The sequence below is a fragment of the Erpetoichthys calabaricus genome, chromosome 7 (genome assembly GCF_900747795.2).
Source record: "Erpetoichthys calabaricus chromosome 7, fErpCal1.3, whole genome shotgun sequence".
NCBI classification, from domain to species: domain Eukaryota; kingdom Metazoa; phylum Chordata; class Cladistia; order Polypteriformes; family Polypteridae; genus Erpetoichthys; species Erpetoichthys calabaricus.
The window spans coordinates 69,856,581-69,881,139 of NC_041400.2; the positions used below are offsets into that span (position 1 = coordinate 69,856,581).

A 24,559-nucleotide genomic window follows, 5' to 3' on the forward strand; every position below is an offset into this window, starting at 1 on the left:
TATCGTGGAAGTAAATTGCTTCAGTCATGCTGCATGATATTAGATCTGGTTACCTCAGAGGTACTTTCAGTTTTTCAATTATTGCTTAAAGAAATGTCTTTCACATTAAAGACTATGGATACATCTGATTTGTGTGCTTTTAAAAACCTTTTTAAATTTGAGTCTCAGTGTTTCCAAAGTACTTTTTGAAATCAACCATAAACCTTCAAAATTTGAAAAATCTAAATAATTAAGTTTCCCTTTAATTGTTTCAGCCAAGTACCTACTGTCATTTTTAGAGAGCCAGTTCTTCATTTTCAAAAGAATCCTGCCTAAGTATGTGAGAAAAAATGCTAGTAATTCATGGTTAAATATTCATTTTCTTCATGTTTCTACTAAAGATTATTCTATATTGCAATCAGAATAATGTATTTTGTGTGTGTGTGTGTGTGTGTGTGTGTGTGTGTGTGTGTGTGTGTGTGTGTGTATATATCCATCCATCCATCCATTTTCCAACCCGCTGAATCTGAACACAGGGTCACGGGGGTCTGCTGGAGCCAATCCCAGCCAACACAGGGCACAAGGCAGGAACCAATCCCGGGCAGGGTGCCAACCCACCGCAGGTGTGTGTATATATATTTATACACACGAGGGGGGACCCAAAAATAACCGGAATTTTGTTGTTGTTAGGTTATTTATTTATTTCCGATTATTTTTGGGTCCCCCCCCCCAACCCGTATATATTCCTAAGAAGCATAGCGCACACAGCTGTGCAACATGCCCAAAATGAATGCAGCATGCAACATTCAGAAATAAAAGCAGTGAATATGTACATAGAGAGACCCCTATTCTCTCATCTGTTTCCTTTTGCGGTGCCCTTTTGGTGGTGGCGCATCTACCCAAAGCACCATGATGTTCCAACAATGATGGATGGATGGATTAAAAGCCAGAAGTCTGTATGACCATCGGCATCAAGTGACTCCGTGAGAACCCGAACTACAAAGAGGACTATTTCATTTATATTAGGTAGAATGCCCAGAGGGGACTGGGCGGTCTTGTGGCCTGGAACCCCTACAGATTTTATTTTTTTCTCCAGCTTTCTGGAGTTGTTTTTTTTTGTTTTTTCTGTCCACCCTGGCCATCAGACCTTACTCCTTTTCTATGTTAACTAATGTTGTCTTATTTTAATTTCTTATTTTATCTTTTATTTTTCTTTTCTTTATTATGTAAAGCACTTTGAGCTACTTTTTGTATGAAAATGTGCTATATAAATAAATGTTGTTGTTGTTGATGGTAATAAACACACACTAGAATCTTCATTTAGGACAACCCTTGTAAAGAACACAGATTTCAAAGCTAAAGCAGTTGTGTTTTCATAACCTTTTTGCTATTTTCATTTTCATTCTACATTTCAGCTTGCAAGAACATGTTCCATTTCCTTTACCTTCATTGCTCTGCAAACATTACTTTTTTATATTGTAAGAGGAGTGCTATATAGCGCATGACCCGACACAGATTCACACGGGAGGCACGGGTAAAATAAATATTTATTTTTCTTCGTCTGTGGGCTACGCTTTCCTCGTACCCACAGACACAACACAGTCCCAAAGCACAGCACACTAATAACACAAAGCACTTTCTCTTCCTCCACCACTCCTCCCTGGCAACCTCGTCCTCTTCCTCCCGATTCTGGCTGATGAGTGGTGGTCGCTGGCTCCCTTTTATTGGTTACCCAGAAGTGCTCCAGGTGCTTGATTGGTGACTTCTGGCTGCACCTCCTGGTAAGGCAAAACCAGTGCCCAAAAGGGGCCAGCAGCACCCCCTGGTGGTGCCTGTGGAATCCCACAGAGCTGCACAGAACTCCAACCCCCATGAATCCCTAGGGGAGTTTGAGTCACCACTGCAACCCAGGGAGGCTGCCATCTAGTGTCCAGGGGGAGATACTGGGCTCCCACCCTTGTCCCCCTGGCAGATGTGGTGAAGGGGCATCCTGGCCAGGCATGGGCCCCAGCCATCCGTCACAATATGGTCAAGCATATATTATTTGAGCCAGACCAGGGGCAGGTAAACGTTTTTGTTTAAGGGCAGAATTATAAATAATGAATCCATTGCACCATCAAAGTGGTCGTATTAAAGACGTGTTAATGTTGCACCCTAACACAAGTTCTTTTTCTGCAGTTATATTCTTGAATAAAAGCACACTTGTTTTGTTATATTTATACCTTTTGTGAAAGTGTTTTATTTGATATTTTGGACTTCAGGCTTCACACATTTCATGTCTACATTTTGTCAGTTATTACTAATACCTGAAAAAAGTTTCTGTTTTAACGATGTGTTTACATACTGTAGATTGTTGTAGACACGGAACACAGATGAAATGCATGTATTCCAAATAAGGATACTGTATATTATTTAGTCTATACAACTCTAGGCAACTTGCATGCAGGTAAACAGACTTGAGTTTAGAGAACTTTCTGTGTTGATGGGAGGATGGGATAGCAGGCTGCTTGTGCTTGTCACACATTTATAACACAAAAGACGCTGACGGAGAGGTGTGAAGGGATTTAAGGTGGGCCGGGATTACAAGTTTTTTCGAAATCAGACACAGCCTCTTCTATCCTGCTATACTAAAAGTGTATATTAAAGCCAAGGCTTACATTTTTAGTTCACCGGATGAAGCAGAAAAAGAGTTTTTAAAGAAAAGAAAAAAAAACTTATCCAGACACCATTTTAAATACAATTGTGAATCACATCGTCTCCTGGCAAGGCCAAGAAGACTTTACCTGCAATTTGGCTTATTTGGAGTGACACTTTTGTTGTAATTATACATTTTATTAGAAATTTTATTTCCTGCTATATATGCATTGTGTATATACCATGTATGTATGTATGTATGTAAGGGGGGGGCGCACTGAACACGCGCTAAGGAGATGGCGTTGGATCAGCTGCTATTTTTCTGCTGCTGCTGGCAAGCTGCATGTTCTGTTTGTCGTGCTGTGCGTCGGTCATTTCAAAGCCTGTACAGCAGCTGTCCTTTTGCCACTTTGTGTCTCTGCCACTCGCGTTGTGAAAGGGAGGGGTTGGGGGGGTTCTGTGCTGAACGCACGCTAAGGAGAAGCGGTCGGATCATCTGCTGGCGAGCTGCTTGTTCTGCTTGTCGCTTTTCGTTGTTTTAAGAGCTGGGAGCACATGAAGTGTCTGCCAAAAGCATTCCAACAATTGCTAGGTTAGATGTCTGTGAACTTGTTTTAAATGTTGTCTCACTGCCTTGTCTCGCGTGGCGTTAAAGTGTCTCTCATGGGACGTCAGATTGTCTTCTGAGAAGATCACGTCTCGTCTCCCTAGTCTCCCTATCTGTTATATAAAAAAACCTTGGGTCGAGACGTGATCATCTTGGAGAGGCACTTTGAAGTCCCACGAGACTACTTGCACGTGACACCCTACTTACAAACAATTTCTCGGAGACACTTTAACGTCCCGGGGGACAAGGAAGTGAGACAAAAGGACAGCTGCTGTACAGGCTTTTAAATGATCGTCGCGCATCTTGGCAGCAGCGGCTTCTGTACAGGGTTTTAAATGATCAACGCGCAGAGCGATATGCAGAACACGCAGCTCGGTAACAGCAGCTGCAAGCCAGCAGCTGATCCATCCCATCTCCTTAGCATGCGTTCAGCACCCCCCCATTCCCCCCTCAATGAATATATGTGTGTATGCATATTTTTTTTTCTTTCCAAATGGGACTGTTTAACATCACACCCTTGGCTTGTTGTATTAGGAGTGTACAGTAATCCCTCGCTGTATCGCGCTTCGACTTTCGCGGCTTCACTCTATCGCGGATTTTATATGTAAGCATATTTAAATATATATCGCAGATTTTTCGCTGGTTCGTGGGTTTCAGTGGACAATGGGTCTTTTAATTTCTGGTACATGCTTCCTCAGTTGGTGTGCCCAGTTGATTTCATACAAGGGACGCTATTGGCAGATGGCTGAGAAGCTACCCAATCAGAGCACATATTACGTATTAAATAAAATTCCTCAAATATGTTGTGAGCACGGGGGCTGTTCGCACCCCTAGAGGATTCGGACGCTCCTCAAAAAACGCTGAAAGACTACCTTCATATTGCTCCCTTCCTTGCTGGGCTTACTTGTGGTTGCTTTGTTGCGCGATATGCTTCCCGCACGGTGCTTCACATACTTAAAAGCTCAAACAGCACCTATTGATTTTTGATTGTTTGCTTTTCTCTCTCTCGCTCTGACATTCTCTGCTCCTGACGGAGGAGGTGTGAGCAGTTTCAAGTGACATGCTTCTGTGGTAATGTGCGGCCCTCGCATTACCAAATTTAAATTGAAGAGGCCTTGAAAGTGAAGCAGCAGCATTTATATGGCTATAAGGGAGTACGCTTACAGTTGATGTGTTGAGGGCGCTGCTGCAGGAACGCGGGGTGTCTAGTGGGTGAGCGCTGTGAGGCGCGGTGTGTCTGGACACGTGTGGAGCCGGTATAATGGCCAGTAAGGGCTCCACTGCACGTGTTCATTTTTACACGCTGATGTCCTCGCAGCCTGCCCAGTGCAGGTGGTTTAAAGGGCAGCGCGCCTCAAAGAGAAAGCCGGCATTGATTGAGTCTGAGATGGGGATCCCATAAGGTTAAACAAATGATTTTACTTACTGGTGAGTCAGCAACGGGCGTGGTTGAGCTCCGCATAGCCGCTGGCTGTACCGGAGGGTTTATATGTGCGTGCGACCCTCAGGGGTTTGGTTTTAAATACATAAGTTTCCCAGGGTGTGTTGCGGAGCGTGGCGTGAACGCGCTGCCGTCTACTGGGATAGGTGCATGAGGTAGACGTGTTGGCAGATTGGCTGGACAATCTTGCCGGTTATATTTAAAGAGTTACTGCCTAACAGAGGTCGTTAGTGGACCTAAGAGCGAGGTAGGAGTAAGCACTGCTGAGCTATTTGGAGGAGCAGTTGTAATTTTAGCGGCTTTTGTATATATTCTTTTGTAGATATTCTTTTTGTATATAGAGTTATATACAGTATCTCCTAGTGATTATTTTTGGTGGAAGTATACAGTATATACTTATTTGGTGCTGGGATAGTTTTTGATTTTGGGTTTGGTGCAATTGTTTTTTTTTGTATATACACACACTTGTTTTTGTGCATTTTTCTTTCCTGCTGGAGGAACGTCTTGAGCCAGGGATAAAAGAATACAACCTTCATTATTGGAGTGTGTGTGTAGTTTTGTAGGAGTGCACTGTTTTTGTAAATACACCATATTTTTCCTTTTTGTTTGTTTTTATTTATTTTTAAAGAAGTGGCAGTGTTGAAGGACTGTGTCTTAAAGCCCACCTGACACTACTGCATTTTGTTTGTACAGCACTCTTGTAAATAAACTTGCACCATTCACCCTTCAAATTTTGTCTGTGTCTCATCTCTCCACTGATCCTGTTCGGTTCATGAACTATCCGATGTCCAGAGTGTAGGCTGGGGCCACTTCCCACTACACGGGATATCACAGCTTCCTGCACGGTGCATTGCATACTTAAAAGCCCAAAAAGCACCTGTTGATTTCTGATTGTTTGCTTTTCTCTCTCTCTCTCTCTCTCTCTCTCTCTCTGTCTCTCTCTCTCTGACATTCTCTGCTCCTGACCCGCAGTCCTTTGAAGAGGAAGATATGTTTGCATTCTTTTAATTGTGAGACGGAACTGTCATCTCTGTCTTGTCATGGAGCACGTTTAAACTTTTGAAAAAGAGACAAATGTTTGTTTGCAGTGTTTGAATAAAGTTCCTGTCTCTCTACATACTCCTGTGTTTCTGTGCAAATCTGTGACCCAAGCATGACAATATAAAAATAAACATATGGTTTCTACTTCGCGGATTTTCACCTTTCGCGGGGGGTTCTGGAATGCAACCCCCGTGATCGAGGAGGGATCACTGTACTGTCATACTCTATCTGCATCTCCATAGGTACTCTTAACATTATACCCTAGGTTTATTCTTTCAAGACTGTTTAAGATCATATTTTAGGTTTACAGTATTTGGAATGTACTGCCAATAGATGTCTCTACTTTATTCCTTCTACACCGCTGCTTGGGGACTTGTTTTGTTCTGGATGTCCTCTGTCCCTAGGCATGTCAGAGGACTGGGATTTCATGAAGTGTGATCTAGCCTCACTTGGGGAGTCAAAATGGGGGGTGGGGGGTGTTTGGGGGAGGAGAGAAAGTGCCAACACAACAATAGGCTTCATAGCCATAACTCCTTGTACAATCTTAATTTAAGATTGTAAAATGACAAAAAAAAGATCAGAAACAATGCCTCTAAGACCAAACAGTAAACTTTGTGAGCTGGAATGTCAAAGGTCTCAATAACGAAGTAAAGAGGAAGAAAGTATTCTTTCACCTAACAGGTCTAAATGCCAAGATAGTATTTTTACAGGAGACTCACTTAATTAACAATGATCAGTTTCGGTTGCAAAGAGACTGGACTGGCCAAATATTTTTAATCCAGACCTGGATAGGTCTTCAGCTACAGGAGTGACAACATCTAACACTGCAAAAATAATCACAGTTTTTAATTGATCATAACTTCTCAGACCCATGGAGATTACTAAATCCATACTTAAGAGAATATTCCTTTTTCTCACCATTACATCACTGTTACTCAAGAATTGATTATTTCTTTATAGATAACAATTTCTTACCCATAATTAAATCTTGCAAATATGATGCTATTGTTATCTCCGACCATGCCCCTCTGATCAGGGAGTTCACATCACTATACTCATCTTGCAGCTGACGTCTTAACCCCCTCTCATTAGCTGATGAAAACTACAAAATTTATATCCAAGCAAATTGATTTTTTTAAGAGACAAAAAATGCATCCTCTGAGGTTTCTGCAGGAATACTCTGGGAAACTGAAGGCATTTTTAAGAGGACAGATTATCAAATATCTTCCCCACAAAAATAAATCTGGAACCAAGAAGGCCTCAGAGTTAGTCATTGAAATTGCCAGAATAGATCAATAACATGCCAGGTCTCCAAGTGAGGCACTTTTTAGGAAACGACAGGATTTGCAATTAGAACTCAACCTCTTGACAACAAAAGAAACAGAACAACTAATTTTTAAATCACAATATCATTACTATGAACATGGAGAGAAGGCTAACAAGATCTTTGTGCAACAAATCCATAAGCAGGAAGTTCACAATGCAATATCAGTAATCACCAACACAGATGAAGACAAAATCATTGGCCATGAAAATATAATGCACACATGTAGAGACTACTAGAAGTCCTTATATTCTACTCCGTTTAAAGAACACAAGACTCAATCTAATGTGTTTTTTGGTAGATTATGGATACCACAGCTAGATACTCTTAAGTGCAGAGGAATTGGATAAACCTCTGACACTATCAGAATTACTAGACGCTGTAAATTCCCATCAGAGTGGGGAAGCACCAGGTCCAAGCACCAAGTCTAAATGGCCACTCTGTTGAATTTAAAAAAAAAAATTCAGTTAAGTTAGCTCCCCTCTTATTAGTAACATTTATAGAAGCCAGAGACAAAAAAAAATTCTACCTCAAACTTTTCGCCAAGCATTAATTACCATTTTTCCTAAGAAAAATAAGGACTTATTACAATGTGCATCATACAAACCAGTGTCACTTCTAAATAATGATGTTGAGATACTTTCTAAAGCCCTGGCTAGAAGGATTGAGAAAGAGCTCTCTTCAGTTATATCACAAGACCAAACCGGATTTATTAAAGGTAGACATTTGGCTTCCAATCTTCGATGCCTATTTAATGTCATTTATTAACCGATAAAGTCTTAACTCTCCAGAGATCATAATGGCTTTGGATGCAGAAAAAGCATTTGATGTGGTTGAATGGGATTACCTCTTCCCTACTTTGCATAAATTTGGTTTTGGCCAGAACATATGTGCATGGATCAAACTACTGTATACCAGTCCAGAAGCTTCAGTTTGTATTAACATTTTTTTTTAGAAGACTTCAAACTAGAATGCGGTACTAGACGACGAGGATGCCTTGTCACTACTGCTGTTTGCAATCACCATTGCTGTTCACTTTTGAAATGCATCAGAGATAAAGGGGATTTTCAGAGAAAGAATTGAACAGAAAATATCATTACAGTATATGCAGATGATAGGGTACTTTATATATTAGACCCACAAAATTCTGTGCCTATAGCCCTGTACTAGCAGAATTTCAAAAGGTATCTGGACTCAAAATTAATTTGAACAAAAGTGTGCTTTTTCCAGTGAGTTCTCTAGCAAACACCACTACATTGGACACCTTCACTTTTATCATTGCAGATCAGTATAAATACAGTACCTAGGGTCAACATCACAAGTAAATATAAAGCTCTTTTTGAGCAAGATTTGCTGTTTGCATGGACAAAATTAAACAAGACGTGCATAGATCGTCTACCTTCCATCTTACTTTAGCAAGGAAAATTAACATTGTCAAGATGATTATCCTCCCTCAGCTTCCTTTCCTATTTGAAAACATCCCCATATACATTAACATATCTTTTTTTTTTTTTTTAAGAAATTAGTCATAACCTCATTTATTTGGAATTCGAAAAACCGACACATTCAAAGGGCAACCTTAAAATGACCTAAATCAGAAGGCTGCATGGCTTTACCTAATTTTCAATTTTATTACTGGGTGACAAGCATAAAAGCTACAAAAACCTGGACATTGGCACAAATAGATGAACACACACTAGCTTGGTATGCAATAGAAATGAAATCCTGTAGTACTTCTTTATATTTCTTGCTTTATACACCAGTAAATACAAGGTATCGTGAATTTACTAACAACCCAATTGTTCTTCATTCACTCAGAACATGGAACCAATGTAGGAAGCACTTTAAGTTAGAGGATATTTTATCTTTGGCACCTCTGCATGATAACTACCTTTTTCCACCCTCTCGAACTTGCACAGTTTTTAATGTTTGGAAAGCATATGGGATTAAATCATTTAGAGATTCGTATATAAATAATGTCATTGCATCCTATGAACAATTACACTCCAAATTTAGACTCCCATCAATAGTTTTTCCATAATCTCCATATTAGAAACTTTTGCTAAACAAAATCTGCCCAATTTTCTTCACTTCCTACCTATTTCTGTTCTGGAAGAAATATTGATCAGTCTTGGGGACTCAGACAGCATTTCTATAATATATAAAAACATTTTAAAGTCCCTTCCTTTTTAAGATCCCAGAGTACAGAGGGAAACGGATCTTTCTCAAAATTTCAGAAGAGTAGAAGGTAGCCATGCACAGAATTGACTCTAGCTCCCTATGTGCAAAGCATTCAATTATTCAACTCAAAATCTTTTATCGAGTGCACCTATCTCACGTAAAATTGTCCAAAATGTTTCCAGGGTAAGATCCAACCTGTGAACGTTTCAATCAAACTCCAGCTTCACAAGGCCACATGTTTTGGATGTGTACCAAATTAATATTTTTCTGGACAAAAATTTTGAAATGCCTATCAGACCTCTTACATGTCACAATCACTCCTAACCCATTAACAGCTATGTTTGGTGTACTCCCAAATGGGCTTAAAATGGAGAAGGGCACGTAGACTTATCTTGCTCAACTGGAAGAATCCTAACCCACCTCTTTTAAATCAGTAGGTAACTGATGTTATATACTATTTAAAATTGTAAAAAATAAAATTTTCAGAGGATCTGTTCAAAACTTTTTTAAAACCTGGCAGGACCTAATCAATAATATTTTAGAATAAGCATTTATATTGGAGGGGGAAAAGTCTCCTTTCTCTCTATACTACTCTCAATTGTTTTACTCTGGCTGTTGGCCTTCCTCTATTTCTCATGTGCAGGGGTTGATTTGAATTTAATTTTGTTAGGTTTTGACTTGAATGTATGGAATGTTATATGTTTTTAATAAATTCAATAAAAGATTAAAAAAAGACATAACTGCATTAATGCCCATGATGGTCCAGATGCCCTTTCCCATTGGAATGCCACTCGCTTCTAATTGCGAGTCTCTGTCTTGGCAATCTGGGTCAGTTGATCTATCAACTGAGTTTGAAAGGATTTGACTTCCTCAGTTAATTCTGCCACAATTGCAGTCAGGTTTATTGGATCAGACATCATCCTGCTGAAATCCTGTCAACTAAGAATAAAGACTGAAGAAAAATTGTTGGTATGTCTGGTTCTCAGTTGGGAGAAGCAGAAGAGGTAGGCTTAGGTGGTTGTGGACCAGAAATGACCCTTTCTACAGAGGGAGGAAGAGAAAGAGGCATAGTGCCAGCCCCTGATTGGAGGAGAATAAGCCCTGAAATTGTCTCCCAATTACCCATGTGTGACAATATATTTAAGATCCTGCATTCTAAATTAATCATATTTTTTGATTCAGATATTTTGAAACCAGTGCACCTTTAAGTATATTTTAAGCAATTTTCTTTTGCACAGGGACATATCATGTCATTTTAGATGAAAGCCACTTCAAAGAGCTACTGATGTACCATGTAAAACCTCCTCCTGCTAGCTCAAGTTCAGAGTGCTCTTTGATTCGTATGGGTAAGACGTTTTTTTTTTGTGTGTGTGTGTGTGTGTTTTTCCTTAATACATGAATTGCTTCATATATTGTTTACTCTCTAGACAATTGTTCTCATGAAGTGATCATATTAAATTATTGTAATTCAAAGGTTTTCCTCAGCACACACTTGTGTCCATTTCAGATCAAGATTCCAAACCTTCTTTCAGTATGGCGTAAGTATATATTTTCTGGTAGTCATTTGGGCTTTAGGAATTTATTTCAGACTTTTGTTAGTGAACCTTGTTTGCCTGACTGCTCTCTCAATATTCCACATTTCTTTACCAATGTGAATTTAAATCCTAACATTTCAATTTGAACATAAAAGTAAAGACTGCAAATCTTCAGAAACCTTTTATAGTCTTGTGCATGTTGGAATGCACATAATGAAAATAATAGTTCCTTTGCCAAAAAGACAACAGAAATGGCTGCCACGCGTTCCCAGTGTTCATTTGACACGTCCTCTGAGCAGGTCCTCAGAAATTAACGTGACATGTGCGTGAGTTGCAGTACCAGCAAAAAGTCTGGGGGCGCAGTGTGATAAAAGTTGGAACGTGACATCAGAGTCTCTCTTTACTATCTACATGAGACAGAAAGCCGCTATGCGAATCCTTGTAGGTTCGATGTGCACGCTGTGATGTTTGATGAATGGTTCAATGTGGTGAAGCAAAATGCCGACATACAAATGAAAAAAAGTAGTGCTTTTATATTCAAGCATCGCATATTCCCGATCATAATGACATGATAAATTTTAAAAGTCTCACATACCATCTTTCATGCAGTCTTTTTTCTGTGGCTTCCTCCTGACCTGACAGCAGCAATCGCCACACAGAACACATTAAATTTGATATTCCAACACACTGCACATTTAGAAACCTAAGATTTATACTTGATATCACTTTCATGATGAAATGCATTAAAGTATGTATGTTACATTTTACAGATAAATCGTGAATTTCGTTTAAATAATGAACACTGTTAATAACTACACACATGAGGGTGACATGGTGGTGGAGCCGTAGCGCTGCTGTATCGCAGGGAGTCACGTCGGTGGTATTCCCTGCCTGGAGTTTACATGTTTTCCTGCTGGGTTTCCACAGTGTGCTCCAGTTTCCTTCCAAAGATATACAGATTTGGTGACACTAAAATGATGTGTGTGTGTGTGTGCACTTGTATTCACCTTGCGATGAGCTGATGCCCCGTCCAGGGATTGTTTCAGTCTTGTGCCCAATGCTTGCTGGAATTGAGACATCCCTGGATTGATGGATTTAATCATTAAACATCCATTTCAGAGATATTGTGGGAAGGTGTCATCGGAATTTAATGGGTGTTCCAGGCAATTCACAACACAGCGAAGCCGAACCTATTCTCACCGTGATAATATCTCGCACTGCCACCTGGTGGATTCCTCCAGATTTACGTAAAGTACACGCGCAAGTATAAACAGTAAAACACTTGTGTAGCAGGAGCGTCCACTGCAGCATGCGTCGCGTGAAGTATAAACCCGGCCTAAGAGGTCACATTAAGCCAAATATTCTTCCAGGATGTCTATAGTAATAGTAAAAATTCAATGCTTATCTAAATTTACTTATACAATTAATATTGCAATTATATTTTTTATTAAATTTTTTGAAACTGGGCAGCTTCAGCAAAACTTTACAGTTTTTGGAGGAGCCATTGCATGCTTATATATGTCGTATTATCTCTCCTGTCAAAATAACTTTTTTTGCATCATTTTTAGTTATCCGTTGTTGTATTGTGGACTGATAAAATCAGTACAGTGCATTACATAAAATTCCTTCAAGACTGAATGGTATTCAGAGTGAACTAAGCATTAACTAAATGAAAAAAGTAGATCATCTTATAAATAACTACATCATGTACCTAAAAAAGGCCACATCAAGGCTGCAAAAAGTAAATAAGTGTGATTTAATAATATAATAAACTCACTTAAAAAGAAAACCAAAAGTTAGTTATATATTTAAAGACACAGAAAAGCAAGTTTATTTTGGCTGAGATAAATAAAGCTAAAGATAGTAGTCTATACAGTAATCCCTCCTCCATCGCGGGGGTTGCGTTCCAGAGCCACCCGCGAAATAAGAAAATCCGCGAAGTAGAAACCATATATTATGGTTATTTTTATATTGTCATGCTTGGGTCACAGATTTGCGCAGAAGCACAGGAGGTTGTAGAGAGACAGGAACGTTATTCAAACACTGCAAACAAACATTTGTCTCTTTTTCAAAAGTTTAAACTGTGCTCCATGACAAGACAGAGGTGACAGTTCTGTCTCACAATTAAAAGAATGCAAACATATCTTCCTCTTCAAAGGAGTGCGTGTCAGGAGCACAGAATGTCACATAGATAGAGAAAACAATCTCTAGCAAACAAATCAATAGGGCTGTTTGGCTTTTAAGTATGCGAAGCACCGCGGCACAAAGCTGTTGAAGGCGGCAGCTCACACCCCCTCGTCAGGAGCAGGGAGAGAGAGAGAGAGATAGAGAGAGACAGAGTTTGTTTTTCAGTCAAAAATCAATACGTGCCCTTCGAGCTTTTAAGTATGCGAAGCACCTTGCAGCATGTCGTTTCAGGAAGCAGCTGCACAAAAGATAGCAACGTGAAGATAATCTTTCAGCATTTTTAGACGAGTGTCCGTATCGTCTAGGTGTGCGAACAGCCCCCCTGCTCAATCCCCCTACGTCAGGATCAGAGAAAGTCAGCGCAAGAGAGAGAGAAGAGTAAGCAATCTAGCTTCTCAGCCATCTGCCAATAGTGTCCCTTGTATGAAATCAACTGGGCAAACCAACTGAGGAAGCATGTACCAGAAATTAAAAGACCCATTGTCCGCAGAAATCCGCGAACCAGCAAAAAATCCGCGATATATATTTAAATATGCTTACATATAAAATCCGCGATGGAGTGAAGCCGCGAAAGGCGAAGCGCGATATAGCGAGGGATCACTATATAGCATGCTCTGAATTCCTTACCAAATTAATGAATTAAAAGAGAAATAATATTCAAGTCTTTTCTCTGAACATAGCTTGCATCTTATTTTGCTGCCTCACACCTCCAGAACCTCTGTTTGTTATTGCCGTGGTTACTGCTTATGTGGAGTTTGCGTTCCCTGTTTTTCGTGTAGGAAGGGTGGCTGAAACCGTTGTCTCCTTCCTTGGCTAACCTTCAACGCTACTGCAACAGCAGCGGTTTTCCACAGCTATTTCCTTGCTGCACCACACACTCTCATCTGCCTCATCCCTTGCTACCAATTCATGCTTATGGTTGCAATTTGCACCATCTGTTGTGGTCAGAGGCAACACCATCTGCACTCACGTCCCTAACTTCGTGTGCCGATCCAAGCCTGGATGCTGGTGACTATGTACTCACGCCATTGGATTTTATCTGAGGAGACACGCCTCCTGCTTGCTGGTAAGCACTTTCAGTCTGCACCCACCTTCCACTCCCTGTCCATTACTTATTACTTCATTAAAAGAAAAATAGGTAAATAACCACAGTACATGTGAAATAGCTAAGCACTCACTTATAATAATTTTGTGTTCTGCAGTACTCAAAATACCAGTAACTGAAAGCAACTATTCAGTGTTCAGAGGATTATGACTGCAATGACTACTACAGCACTCTAGTGAACACATACTTGAACTTGCACATTTACCATTGTGTTTTATGCCATATTTGTAGGAGAGGAACTTCATTCCCATAGGATTCTTTAGCTGACTTATTAAGTAAGCCAAATGTATGTGTGCAGAAAAGCAATTAGGCTTACAAAACACAGTAATGCTCAGAACCTTCCCCGAATTTCCATATATTGCTGTAGAACTCCAACCTTATTTTATAAATACCACACATTGTTTGTCTTTTACTGTTAATAAAATGATGTCATTCAAATTCATGATAATCATCAGGCTTTCAGAAATACTTATTTGGCATGATTTGGCAACATGTAGATGTGATAGTTACTGAGTTATACATGCTGTATGTGATAATAACCTTGTATTATAGCAATTTGAAAATTATGTTAAGCTGTCAATATGTTGATTTTTTTTTTGATTTTTTTTTTTATTTTTGCCAGTGATTAGAGGTGTCAGAATGAGAAAGTCCCTACATTAATTAAACTATTTTTACGATTATGTATTATGGTAAAATTTGGTTTTATTCTTAAATTGTCATTATTAAAAAGAATCAGATATTTGTGCCTACTTCAAAAGGCACTGTGTACTTTGAAATGTAAACAGTTTTATGTTTTACCTATGTCATGACTTTATGATTAAAATATATATATTTATTTATTTATTTTCACAGGCATTTGGACAGCACAGTTGGCCCAGGGCTTACACTTGGGGGTTACTACTGTCCTCAGTGCAAGGCTAAATATGCAGAGTTGCCAGTGGAATGTAAAGTCTGTGGTAAGTTTACATTAATAAGACTTTTTTCTTTATTTTCTGTGCTTAGTGATGCCTGAATGAATGAACATTATATAGGGGAGAATGGACAAGTAAAGAACAATTTAGGCTTTTAAACTTATGAAATAAGCTCTGTGTAAACATGTCTCATTTTTACCCTTGAAGGTTACTGTTTTCTGTCATGAGCTGCTGCTATATTGATGAGGAGTTTGAAGATGCTATATTTTTCACTGTGACAGAAATTAATGTAAAATTTTGTATTCTGTAAAATATTAAATATTTTGTTGAATTGTACTGTATACATATAATGCATGGCTCCTCAGACTTTTTAATCAAGGGGCCAGCTTACTGTCCTTCACACTATGAGGGGGCCGGAGTGGGGGTGAAATACAAAATATGTGGGCATAATGGCATAAATCTAAGTACATTCAAGAGACAAATTGTTTCTCCATTAAATTTAACAAGTTCTTTTGATATGAAATTAACAGTACTTAATCTTAGTTCACTTTGATTTAGTTAAGTACTATGAGACTGCTTTTGGCTGACAAGGAAGAGTATGTCAGGTTCCATGTTTGTCACTGCCAGTCATGATAGGTGATGTAGGTGTGCATCAATGAGTCTGGATCTGGTTAAAGATGTAATGTTTAATTTGGAAAAGGTCTTCTCACAGATGTAGGTGCTTCCAAAAATGGTTGTCATTTTCAGTGCATGTTTGTTACGGTAAATCTCAGATAGGAGAGAACAATAGAAGTAAATTAGATAGCTTGATTTAAATGTGTCATTCATACTGTCACAGTTTGGCAATTCTCCCAGTTCCAGTTGGTAAACAGGATCAACAATCTCACTGTCTGTGTCAGAAGGCTTCTTAAACAATTGAATCTGTTTTGCATGTACACGAAGCTCACAAAATCTTTTGTGGAACTCATTTTAAACATTTCCAAAGCTTCTACACATTTGTCAACTGGGAATGTGACTGGTGGTTTTTCAGCTGATCATATCTGAGTATTGGAAAGATGGAAGACATTTTCCTCTCTTACTTGTTTAAGCAGGATGATCAGCTTTACTTCATATGCTTTTACATGTAATTATATGTCACTGATGAGTTTCCCCTTCCCTTGAGCCTGCATGTCAAAACTATTTAGTAGCTCTGTTAATATCTGTTAAGGAAGCAATTTTCATTCTTGTCACTAAGCTCTGGAACTACTTTGTTTTTTTCGACTGCGGAAATGTGCTGATTTCCAGGAGAAAGCCTTTAAAATGTTTCAAAACTCACCCTGGCTTATCCAACGCGCCTCCGTGTGGCACAGAACATCTCCGTATGCAGTATTCATCTCTCACAAAAAATCCTGAAATTGTCTATGGTTAAGAGCATTTACTTGAATGAAGTGTTAACACAAGACACCACAACTTTCATGGCAGACTCCCACTTAACTGATTTGGAGCTCAGTGCTTGCTGGTGGATCAAGTAGTGTATTGCAATCGGACGTGTGTGACTACATTCATCCATCTCTCTCTTGATGTGTGTAACCACTCCTCTCTCAGAGTCCACCATGCTCGGGGCACCTTCAGTTGTCAAACTAGCTAAATTGCACCAGTTGAGCCCCAAATTATCAACAGTGGCAGACTTTTTTTTGTAGATGTCCTCTCCCATGGTTGTGCTGTACATGCTGTGCAGTGTAGCAAGCCCTTTTGTGATTTTGAATTGCTCATATTAGTTCCCTGAATGAAAATCAAAGCTATGCCATATCGTAAACATCATTGCTTTCATCAAGTGCCCGTGAAAAATAGCACGTCTTTAGATTACCTTTGCAAATGCATAAGCAGCAAATTGTCTCCCACTTCTTCCACCCTGCGTGTAATTGTTAGTGCAGAAAGACTCACCCCACTAAATATGTATGCCTTCCCTGGACATATCTCTTTAGCAACAGAATCCAGATATTCTTTCACAAATTTTCTGTCAGTGAATGGTCTATCACTGGTAGCTTTTAACTTGGCTACTTAAAAATTGGCACTATCTGACGAAGTATGTACCTGTTTTTGTTTTAAAAAGGCATATTGCTGAATCATAAATCCTTTTTTTAATTTCGAGATTTTTTTCTTACCTCCCATGCCCCATCAGACAATCATATTTTTCTTTATGTCAAGATCCATAGTGCCGACTCGTTGTATTCTTTAAAAATAGCAATAGACAATTGACATATGAGACAAACGGCTTTGTCCTTGCACTGAACAAAAAAAATAGACATTGGTCCACTGCTAATTGAATATCCTGCACTGAAACTATCACGGGAGGTTGCATGGATATGTTTTTTTTATGTTTGTTTCTGTGGTAGTGGCTCCAGGTGGCCAAATTGCATTTATTTGATTTACTGTATGTAGGCCTATGTTTAGGAATCTAATGCTCATCAGGCCGGACCATGCACATTGCGGTTGTTTTTTAAAAGACTGGTAAAGTTACAGTCTAGGGCCATACTTTGGGGATCCCTAATTTATCGAAAATGGTGCCATTTTTAATAAGGCGAATAAGGTGGATGCGGACACAGCGTAATGTTTTTATTCGACAGAAATTGTCGTACTAGAAGGGATGTGTGACAAAGGAGCGTTGTCATGATGAAGAATGAAACCATTTCAACATTTTCCTCGGTTATTGATGTTGAAGGACGTCCTGATCTTTTCTCATTTTCAGCCGAGTCAGATCCATTACAAATTCGATCAAACCACTTGTAAACAGTCTTAATTGTCGGTGCAGTGTCACCATAAACCGATTTTAACATCTGATGGGTTTCCTGAGCTATTTGCAATTTGAAACAAAATTTCATGTTAATGCATTGCTCGATATCCATTATTAATGACAAACTTTAAAAACACACTTGAACTCAACAGTGGCTCACAAATGACTGACAGTATCAAATAAGTTGAAACTTGTCACAAACTAGGCTCTAGAATGGACATGTCAGGACCTGCATTGAATTGTTTTGTGTTGCTCTTGGATGGTGCTCTGCATCAACATTCACTGTACTTTTTGATTACACCTCGTACATTCTGAATGAACAAAAAATGTACACATATCATCTATTAAGTATGTTCTGTAGTAGTTATGTAGTGCAAAGTTGTTGTTTTCTTTTGTTTGTTTTTTTTTTAGGATTATTTTTCAGTGACCATAAAATGCTAAAATAAATAAAATTCCCTTAAATACATACTTTTATAAAATTACATTCAAATGATATGTATCCATAATACATATGGCATAAAAATAATAAAATCTTTTTTTTATAATTACAAGCTATCATGTTGTTTTTTTTATTAATTTTTCGTAATGTACCTATGTGAAACAAGGCTTAATGAAAAAAGTAGTTTTCACCATTTCCCTAACAAAAAACAATTTTTTATATATATATATATATATATATATATATATATATATATATATATATATATATAATATACACACAAATATATACAAATGTACTTATAGGTTTTAATCATTCTTTTCGCGTTTGAAACGAAAATTACGTATGAGCATTTGAAACGGAAATTACGTATGACCACAGAGGAGCAGGAAAAACATTCTTAATAAACCCAATTCTTGCCAAGAGAGCGAATGGTGACATAGCTCTGGCTGTAGCGTCATTGGGAATCGCTTTTACATTATTAGATGGAGGCCGTGCAGCACATTCGGCATTGCAATTACCATTAAACCTCACTCACGACGAAAATCCAATTTGCAGCATACGCAAGGGCTCTGGAAAGGCAAAAGTCTTGCAACATTCAAAGGTAATATTTTGGGATGAGTGCACCATGGCACATAAAAGAGCTTATGAAGCCTTGAACCGAACAATGCAAGATCTCAGAGATCCTACCAAAATAATGGGAGGTACAGTAATCCCTCCTCCATCACAGGGGTTGCGTTCCAGAGCCACCCGCGAAATAAGAAAATCCGCGAAGTAGAAACCATATGTTTATATGATTATTTTTATATTGTCATGCTTGGGTCACAGATTTGCGCAGAAACACAGGAGGTTGTAGAGAGACAGGAACGTTATTCAAACACTGCAAACAAACATTTGTCTCTTTTTCAAAAGTTTAAACTGTGCTCCATGACAAGACAGAGATGACAGTTCAGTCTCACAATTAAAAGAATGCAAACATATCTTCCTCTTCAAAGGAGCAAACAAATCAATAGGGCTGTTTGCTTTTAAGTATGCGAAGCACCGCGGCACAAAGCTGTTGAAGGCGGCAGCTCACACCCCCTCCGTCAGGAGCAGAGAGAGAAACAGATAAAAAAATCAATACGTGCCCTTCGTGCTTTTAAGTATGCGCAGCACCGTGCTGCATGTCGCTTCACGAAGCAGCTGCACAGAAGGTAGCCAATGTGAAGATAATCTTTCAGCATTTTTAGACGAGCGTCCGTATCGTCTAGGTGTGCGAACAGCCCCCCTGCTCAATCCCCCTACGTCAGGATCAGAAAAAGTCAGCGCGAGAGAGAGAGAGAAAAGTAAGCTGGGTAGCTTCTCAGCCATCTGCCAATAGCGTCCCTTGTATGAAATCAACTAGGCAAACCAACTGAGGAAGCATGTACCAGAAATTAAAAGACCCATTGTCCGCAGAAATCCGCGAACCAGCAAAAAATCTGCGATATACATTTAAATATGCTTACATATAAAATCCGCGATAGAGTGAAGCCGCGAAAGGCGAAGCGCGATATAGCGGGGGATCACTGTAATATCGTTTTAGTCGCAGGAGATTTTCGTCAAACATTACCAGTTATTCCACGAGGGACACCAGCAGATGAACTCAACGCGTCTTTAAAATCCATGCTTCTCCCACGGTCAGTTATATGTTGCGTGTTCTTGGGTAGGTACACCAAAAAATGTATACATTTATGCACGTAATGGGCAAACACAAAATGTAGTATACCCGAAAGCACTGCAGTAATACTCAATGTATCTTTACTTCTTAAATGTTAATGTTTTACAGCTTAATAATTTATACGCTTCTTATATGTTGATCAAATTCTTTTATCAAAATACCAGTAACGGCGCATTGCACGATAACGTGCAGTAAATACACTTGACTTGAGCATTCATAGTATTCCTCCTCTTTCTCTGTACGTTTAGTATTCGTTTGCTCAGAGGTTGATATGCTTACTGCTTCCTGAGCAGCTCTTCTTTACTCCACCTAGCAGCCCGTTGCTTCTCTTTCGTCGGCATCTTTCGCGTTAAAACTGGTTAAGTTAGTTTTTGTGTTGCAATTACTTAGTACGTTTTCTTTAACATTTCACTTAATCTGGCACTTAAGTCTTTAATCTGCCTCAAGAATAATTAGAGAAGGTGGTAGGGAATGAGAACGGTGCCTGTACACATGCGCACACGGCCACCCTGCTGCGAGCTGCCGAGAGTTGATTCTACAATAAAATAAAATATAAATAAAAAGAGTGATAAAATCATCACCCCGAAAGCGGATAGTAGATGTCACATAGTATATGTGTACCAAATTTCAAGTCAATAGGTGAAACGATTTGCGATTTAAGGTGATTTAAAATCCTGGACAGACAAACGAACAGCCACGGTAGCATATTATAGAAGAAGATTTGATCCATTCATTTTGAATTAATCTTGCAACAGTGAAAGATGCACAGCGCAAATGATGAGCTTTCCAAATGTTTTAGTGGACTGTTTTCAATAGTGCTGATTTACAATTAAGGGATAACATGAATTAAAAAAATGCTGCAAGAAGACTAAAAATGAAAAGCCTTAACTAATAAATAGGACAACTGATACCTTTGTTTTTTGTTTTTCGTTCTTCTTTTATGCTCTATTGTTACAATGCTGCTTTTTTTTTCTTTTTAAAAAAAGGTCTGACGCTAGTGTCTGCACCACACTTGGCACGGTCCTTCCACCATCTCTTTCCTTTAGATGCTTTTAAAGAAATTCCTTTGGAGGAGCACCAAGGAGAGAGGTATTTATTTTGAGTGCTTTATACAGATAAGCGGTTAGAGATGTATACGTGAATATATCATTTTTCAGGATTTCATGATTTGACTTTTGTGCCAATACTAAAACAGTGTTTAGTCTTGTATGAGCCAGTGATGTACACAAAAACTAAATAGGGATTTTTGTCATTGTTTCAGTATTACAAATTCTTTTGATATTCTTTATTTATACAGTGAGCTTTCACATTATTGTATTACAAATTTATTTTTTATAGTCTGTTTTTCTTCTTTTCATTACATTTTAAAAGCTATCATTTTTCAGCTCCATAACCCATCTCAATAAAATGTCTAGTGTTCATTTACATTGTAGCAGTGCTACAATGAATTAAGAAACTACAGCACCCGGCAGTCCCTGCTGTGGCCCTGATTGGACGTCTGCAAAAAGCACAGGGGCTGCTGGGGACAAGATCAGCTGGCAGATCCTTTCAACACTAGAATTCCTGAAGTCTGCAAACATATTCATAATGCTGGGCCACCTTAATTGTACTCGCACCTCCTCATCACTGCATTAATTGCGCACCAATAGCACCTTTGTTTTGCAAATGTGTCAGCTGGCCGCAGGCATGCAGCCTGCTATCCCAACCCCCACTGAGGCAGCTGAAGTCAGACACAAAATAATCACAGCTGAAGTCTGTTTATCTGGGAGTGAGGTGTCTGGAATTGTATAAGAAAATAATATATCTTTATTTGAAATGTATACATTGCTGTACACACAGAACACACATGAAATCTGTGTAAATGTAAGGAGGCAAGAAATGTTGAACACATAATGAAAACTTTTTTTTTTCATATTTATAGTAATAACAACAAAATGTTAATGTGAAGTATGTAATGTGTGAAGATTGAAGTTCAAGTAAACACTTTCACAATAGTGTGCTTTTATTCAAGAGTAAAACCGAAGAAAAAGAAATTGTTCAATTTACATATTGCCATCATATGTGAAAACTGAAACTCAAATATCAAATCAATATGAAGTCAAGGCGTGTGCATGGATGTGTTTGCATCTTCTGCCATACAAACGCTGCAGTCTCACAGATGTCTGCTTTGCTGGTGCAGAGGTAAGAACTGTGGGCTCGTAATCAAGACATTGCTGGTTCGATCTCGAGTCCTCTCTGCTTTTAGAGGTAGGCTGCTATTATTGCTACTATTATTTAATCAAAACATACATTTGATTTGAGTCTCTAACAAGTCAACGAAACGAGTGTGCTTTTATTCAAGAATAAAACGAAGTAAAGTTATGGTACTTGTAAAACTTAGTGTTTTTTTTTTTTTTTTATTCAGTTTCAGTCATATTCATGCTCCCTTTCACCTTCTATTTTTTGTTTAATTTATTCAGTTGGATTATTGGTTAAGCCATTTTGTATCCATTTCTCTGTAAGTAACTGTGTGTGAGTTAGGCCAAGGCTGGGTGCGTTCCTGGGGTGTAGTGTAGATTAATTGGTAAGTAAAGTTTGAACCCAAGTTAGGCTTTAATGCTCATAGGAGTAAAGACCATTTGGTTTAAAGATGAGTTGGCCACTTTTTCTAATTAATCTTTCAGAAAAATAGGACATGTGACAAAACACTCTGACTCAAGAAGCTAAAACAAAAAATAATGTATTTTTTTATTTAAGTGATTTTTATTTAGTTTGAATTACAATGAGCATGTTACAATGAGTCTAACATCAATCCATCCATCCATTATCCAACCCGCTATATCCTAACTGCAGGGTCATGGGGGTCTGCTGGAGCCAATCCCAGCCAACACAGGCCCATGGCAGGAAACAAACCCCGGGCAGGGCGCCAGCCCACCGCAGGGCACATACACACACACACCAAGCACACACTAGGGACAATTTAGGATTGCCAATGCACCTAACCTGCATGTCATTGGACTGTGTGAGGAAACGGAGCGCCCGGAGGAAACCCATGCAGACACAGGGAGAACATGCAAACTCCATGCAGGGAGGACCCGGGAACTGAACCCAGGTCTCCTTACTGTGAGGCAGCAACGCTGAGTCTAACATATAATGTAATTGGGAGAATGGTATTCTGGGAACCAAAAGTGACATCAGAAGGAGGTTGGATCTTGATAACCAGAAGGTGCTTCTGGTGCTTGTCTTCTGAGGACTGAAAGTGGCCTTAAGTTGATGGTTCATTTGTTGGTCTGGAGGGATTGAGATGAAAGAGTCAGAGGACTGTGCCAACCCCTGGTCTGGTGGGAACATACACTTATTCAAGCCCTTAAACTGTCTCCCAAGCGCACAGGTGTGACAAGGCCACCAACAATGAATTTTCTTCATTATACAAAAGGTTGGGTTCTTTGTGTTCTCTCAGACAGTCAAGAGATGGACTCTCTTAAAAGCACTGGAATAGTTTGGAGATACTACCTAAATCTTTATTCTAGCCAGAAAGTATGAATTCTGTGGTAGATCTTGAGGTAAAATGTAGGGTGTTGGCCTGGTAATGGAGAATAACTTTCTCACCCATAGTTTAGATTGCTCTGGCCACCAGCCTGTCAAATATGAAGTTACATAAGTAGATGTCCAATAAAGTAATAATGGTTGGTTGGTTGCGTTTGACTGACTTTTATGTCAGACTTTTTCATATTTGAGCTACAATTTTTTGCATCAATTTAGTCCTTTTGTCCAGAGCTGGAAAATACTATAATAATAATATTCTGAAAGCGTATGGAGAGATACGAGTGTGCTTTGGGAGCAGCAGGAACAGCAGCACGTTGGGAGTTATTGGAATAAGTAGTGATTGGAGGCACCAGTGTTTTCACAATTTAATAACACTATACCAAGATAGCAACTGAGAAATTTTTTTTTTTTCTGGTTTTTAAGGACCTGTTTGAAATATAGTCACAGCATTATTACGAGGTTAAGCTGACATTTGAACATCTTACTCTTCAGGCAGGGATTATGTAATACAGACCATGCAGTATGTCATGATCTGTATTGGTATTTGCTGTATGTAAGTGTATACATACAGTTATGCTTAACCTTCAGTTTATTATATGTATAATTTATGCAGTATGTACACAATTCAGCATTCATATTTTTGTTGCAAGTTTCTCAAACAACAATTTCTCTGTTATAAGCATTGGGAATGGAAGTGCTAGAAATAAATAGGTATTGCATAGAACAGCAAATTCAGGTACTTTGTTTGCATTTACCTTGTCTTTGAAGCCTAATAATACAGCTATTTAAAGGATGCAAATATGTTTTCATTATTGTATCCAGTTCTTTAAAATGATTGGTTAACTCCTTGGTGTTAACTCAGAGCACGACACAGGCTCAGCATTAAATGTAAATATTGTTAAACCGAAGTCAGGCACAGTGTGATGTGTAATGATCAGCTTTACAGTGTTAAGCCCTATTAACTCCTGGGACAGTATTTTCCTGCCATCTAGTGGATGAAATAACATCATGCTTCAAAAAATCATGAACATTTTTATGTGTTCTGGCATTTTAACATTATGGTAACTCATAAAGATTCATGAGTGAGGCGGAACGTTAAACCAAAAACACAATGTTGCAAACAACCTGTAAAGCGCCACAAAGCTAGAACACACAATCGACATCCAGGGTTGGGGTTT

The 24,559-nt window shown here is 38.9% G+C and overlaps 1 protein-coding gene across 2 annotated transcripts in view; it reads left to right on the forward strand.

Annotated features, from left to right (window-relative positions):
• Nucleotides 1–24,559, forward strand: part of gtf2h2 (general transcription factor IIH, polypeptide 2) — a 128,566-nt gene that overhangs the window by 91,713 nt on the left and 12,294 nt on the right. For both annotated transcript variants that reach the window (XR_007935390.1, XM_028804688.2), the window contains exons 11-14: nt 10,446–10,553; nt 10,682–10,745; nt 14,887–14,990; nt 20,843–20,945. Coding sequence is in view for 1 of the 2 variants with exons in the window: in XM_028804688.2 (XP_028660521.1) it covers nt 10,446–10,553; nt 10,682–10,745; nt 14,887–14,990; nt 20,843–20,945 (379 nt within the window). In the remaining variant the exon portion in view is untranslated. The remainder of the gene's footprint in view (nt 1–10,445; nt 10,554–10,681; nt 10,746–14,886; nt 14,991–20,842; nt 20,946–24,559) is intronic.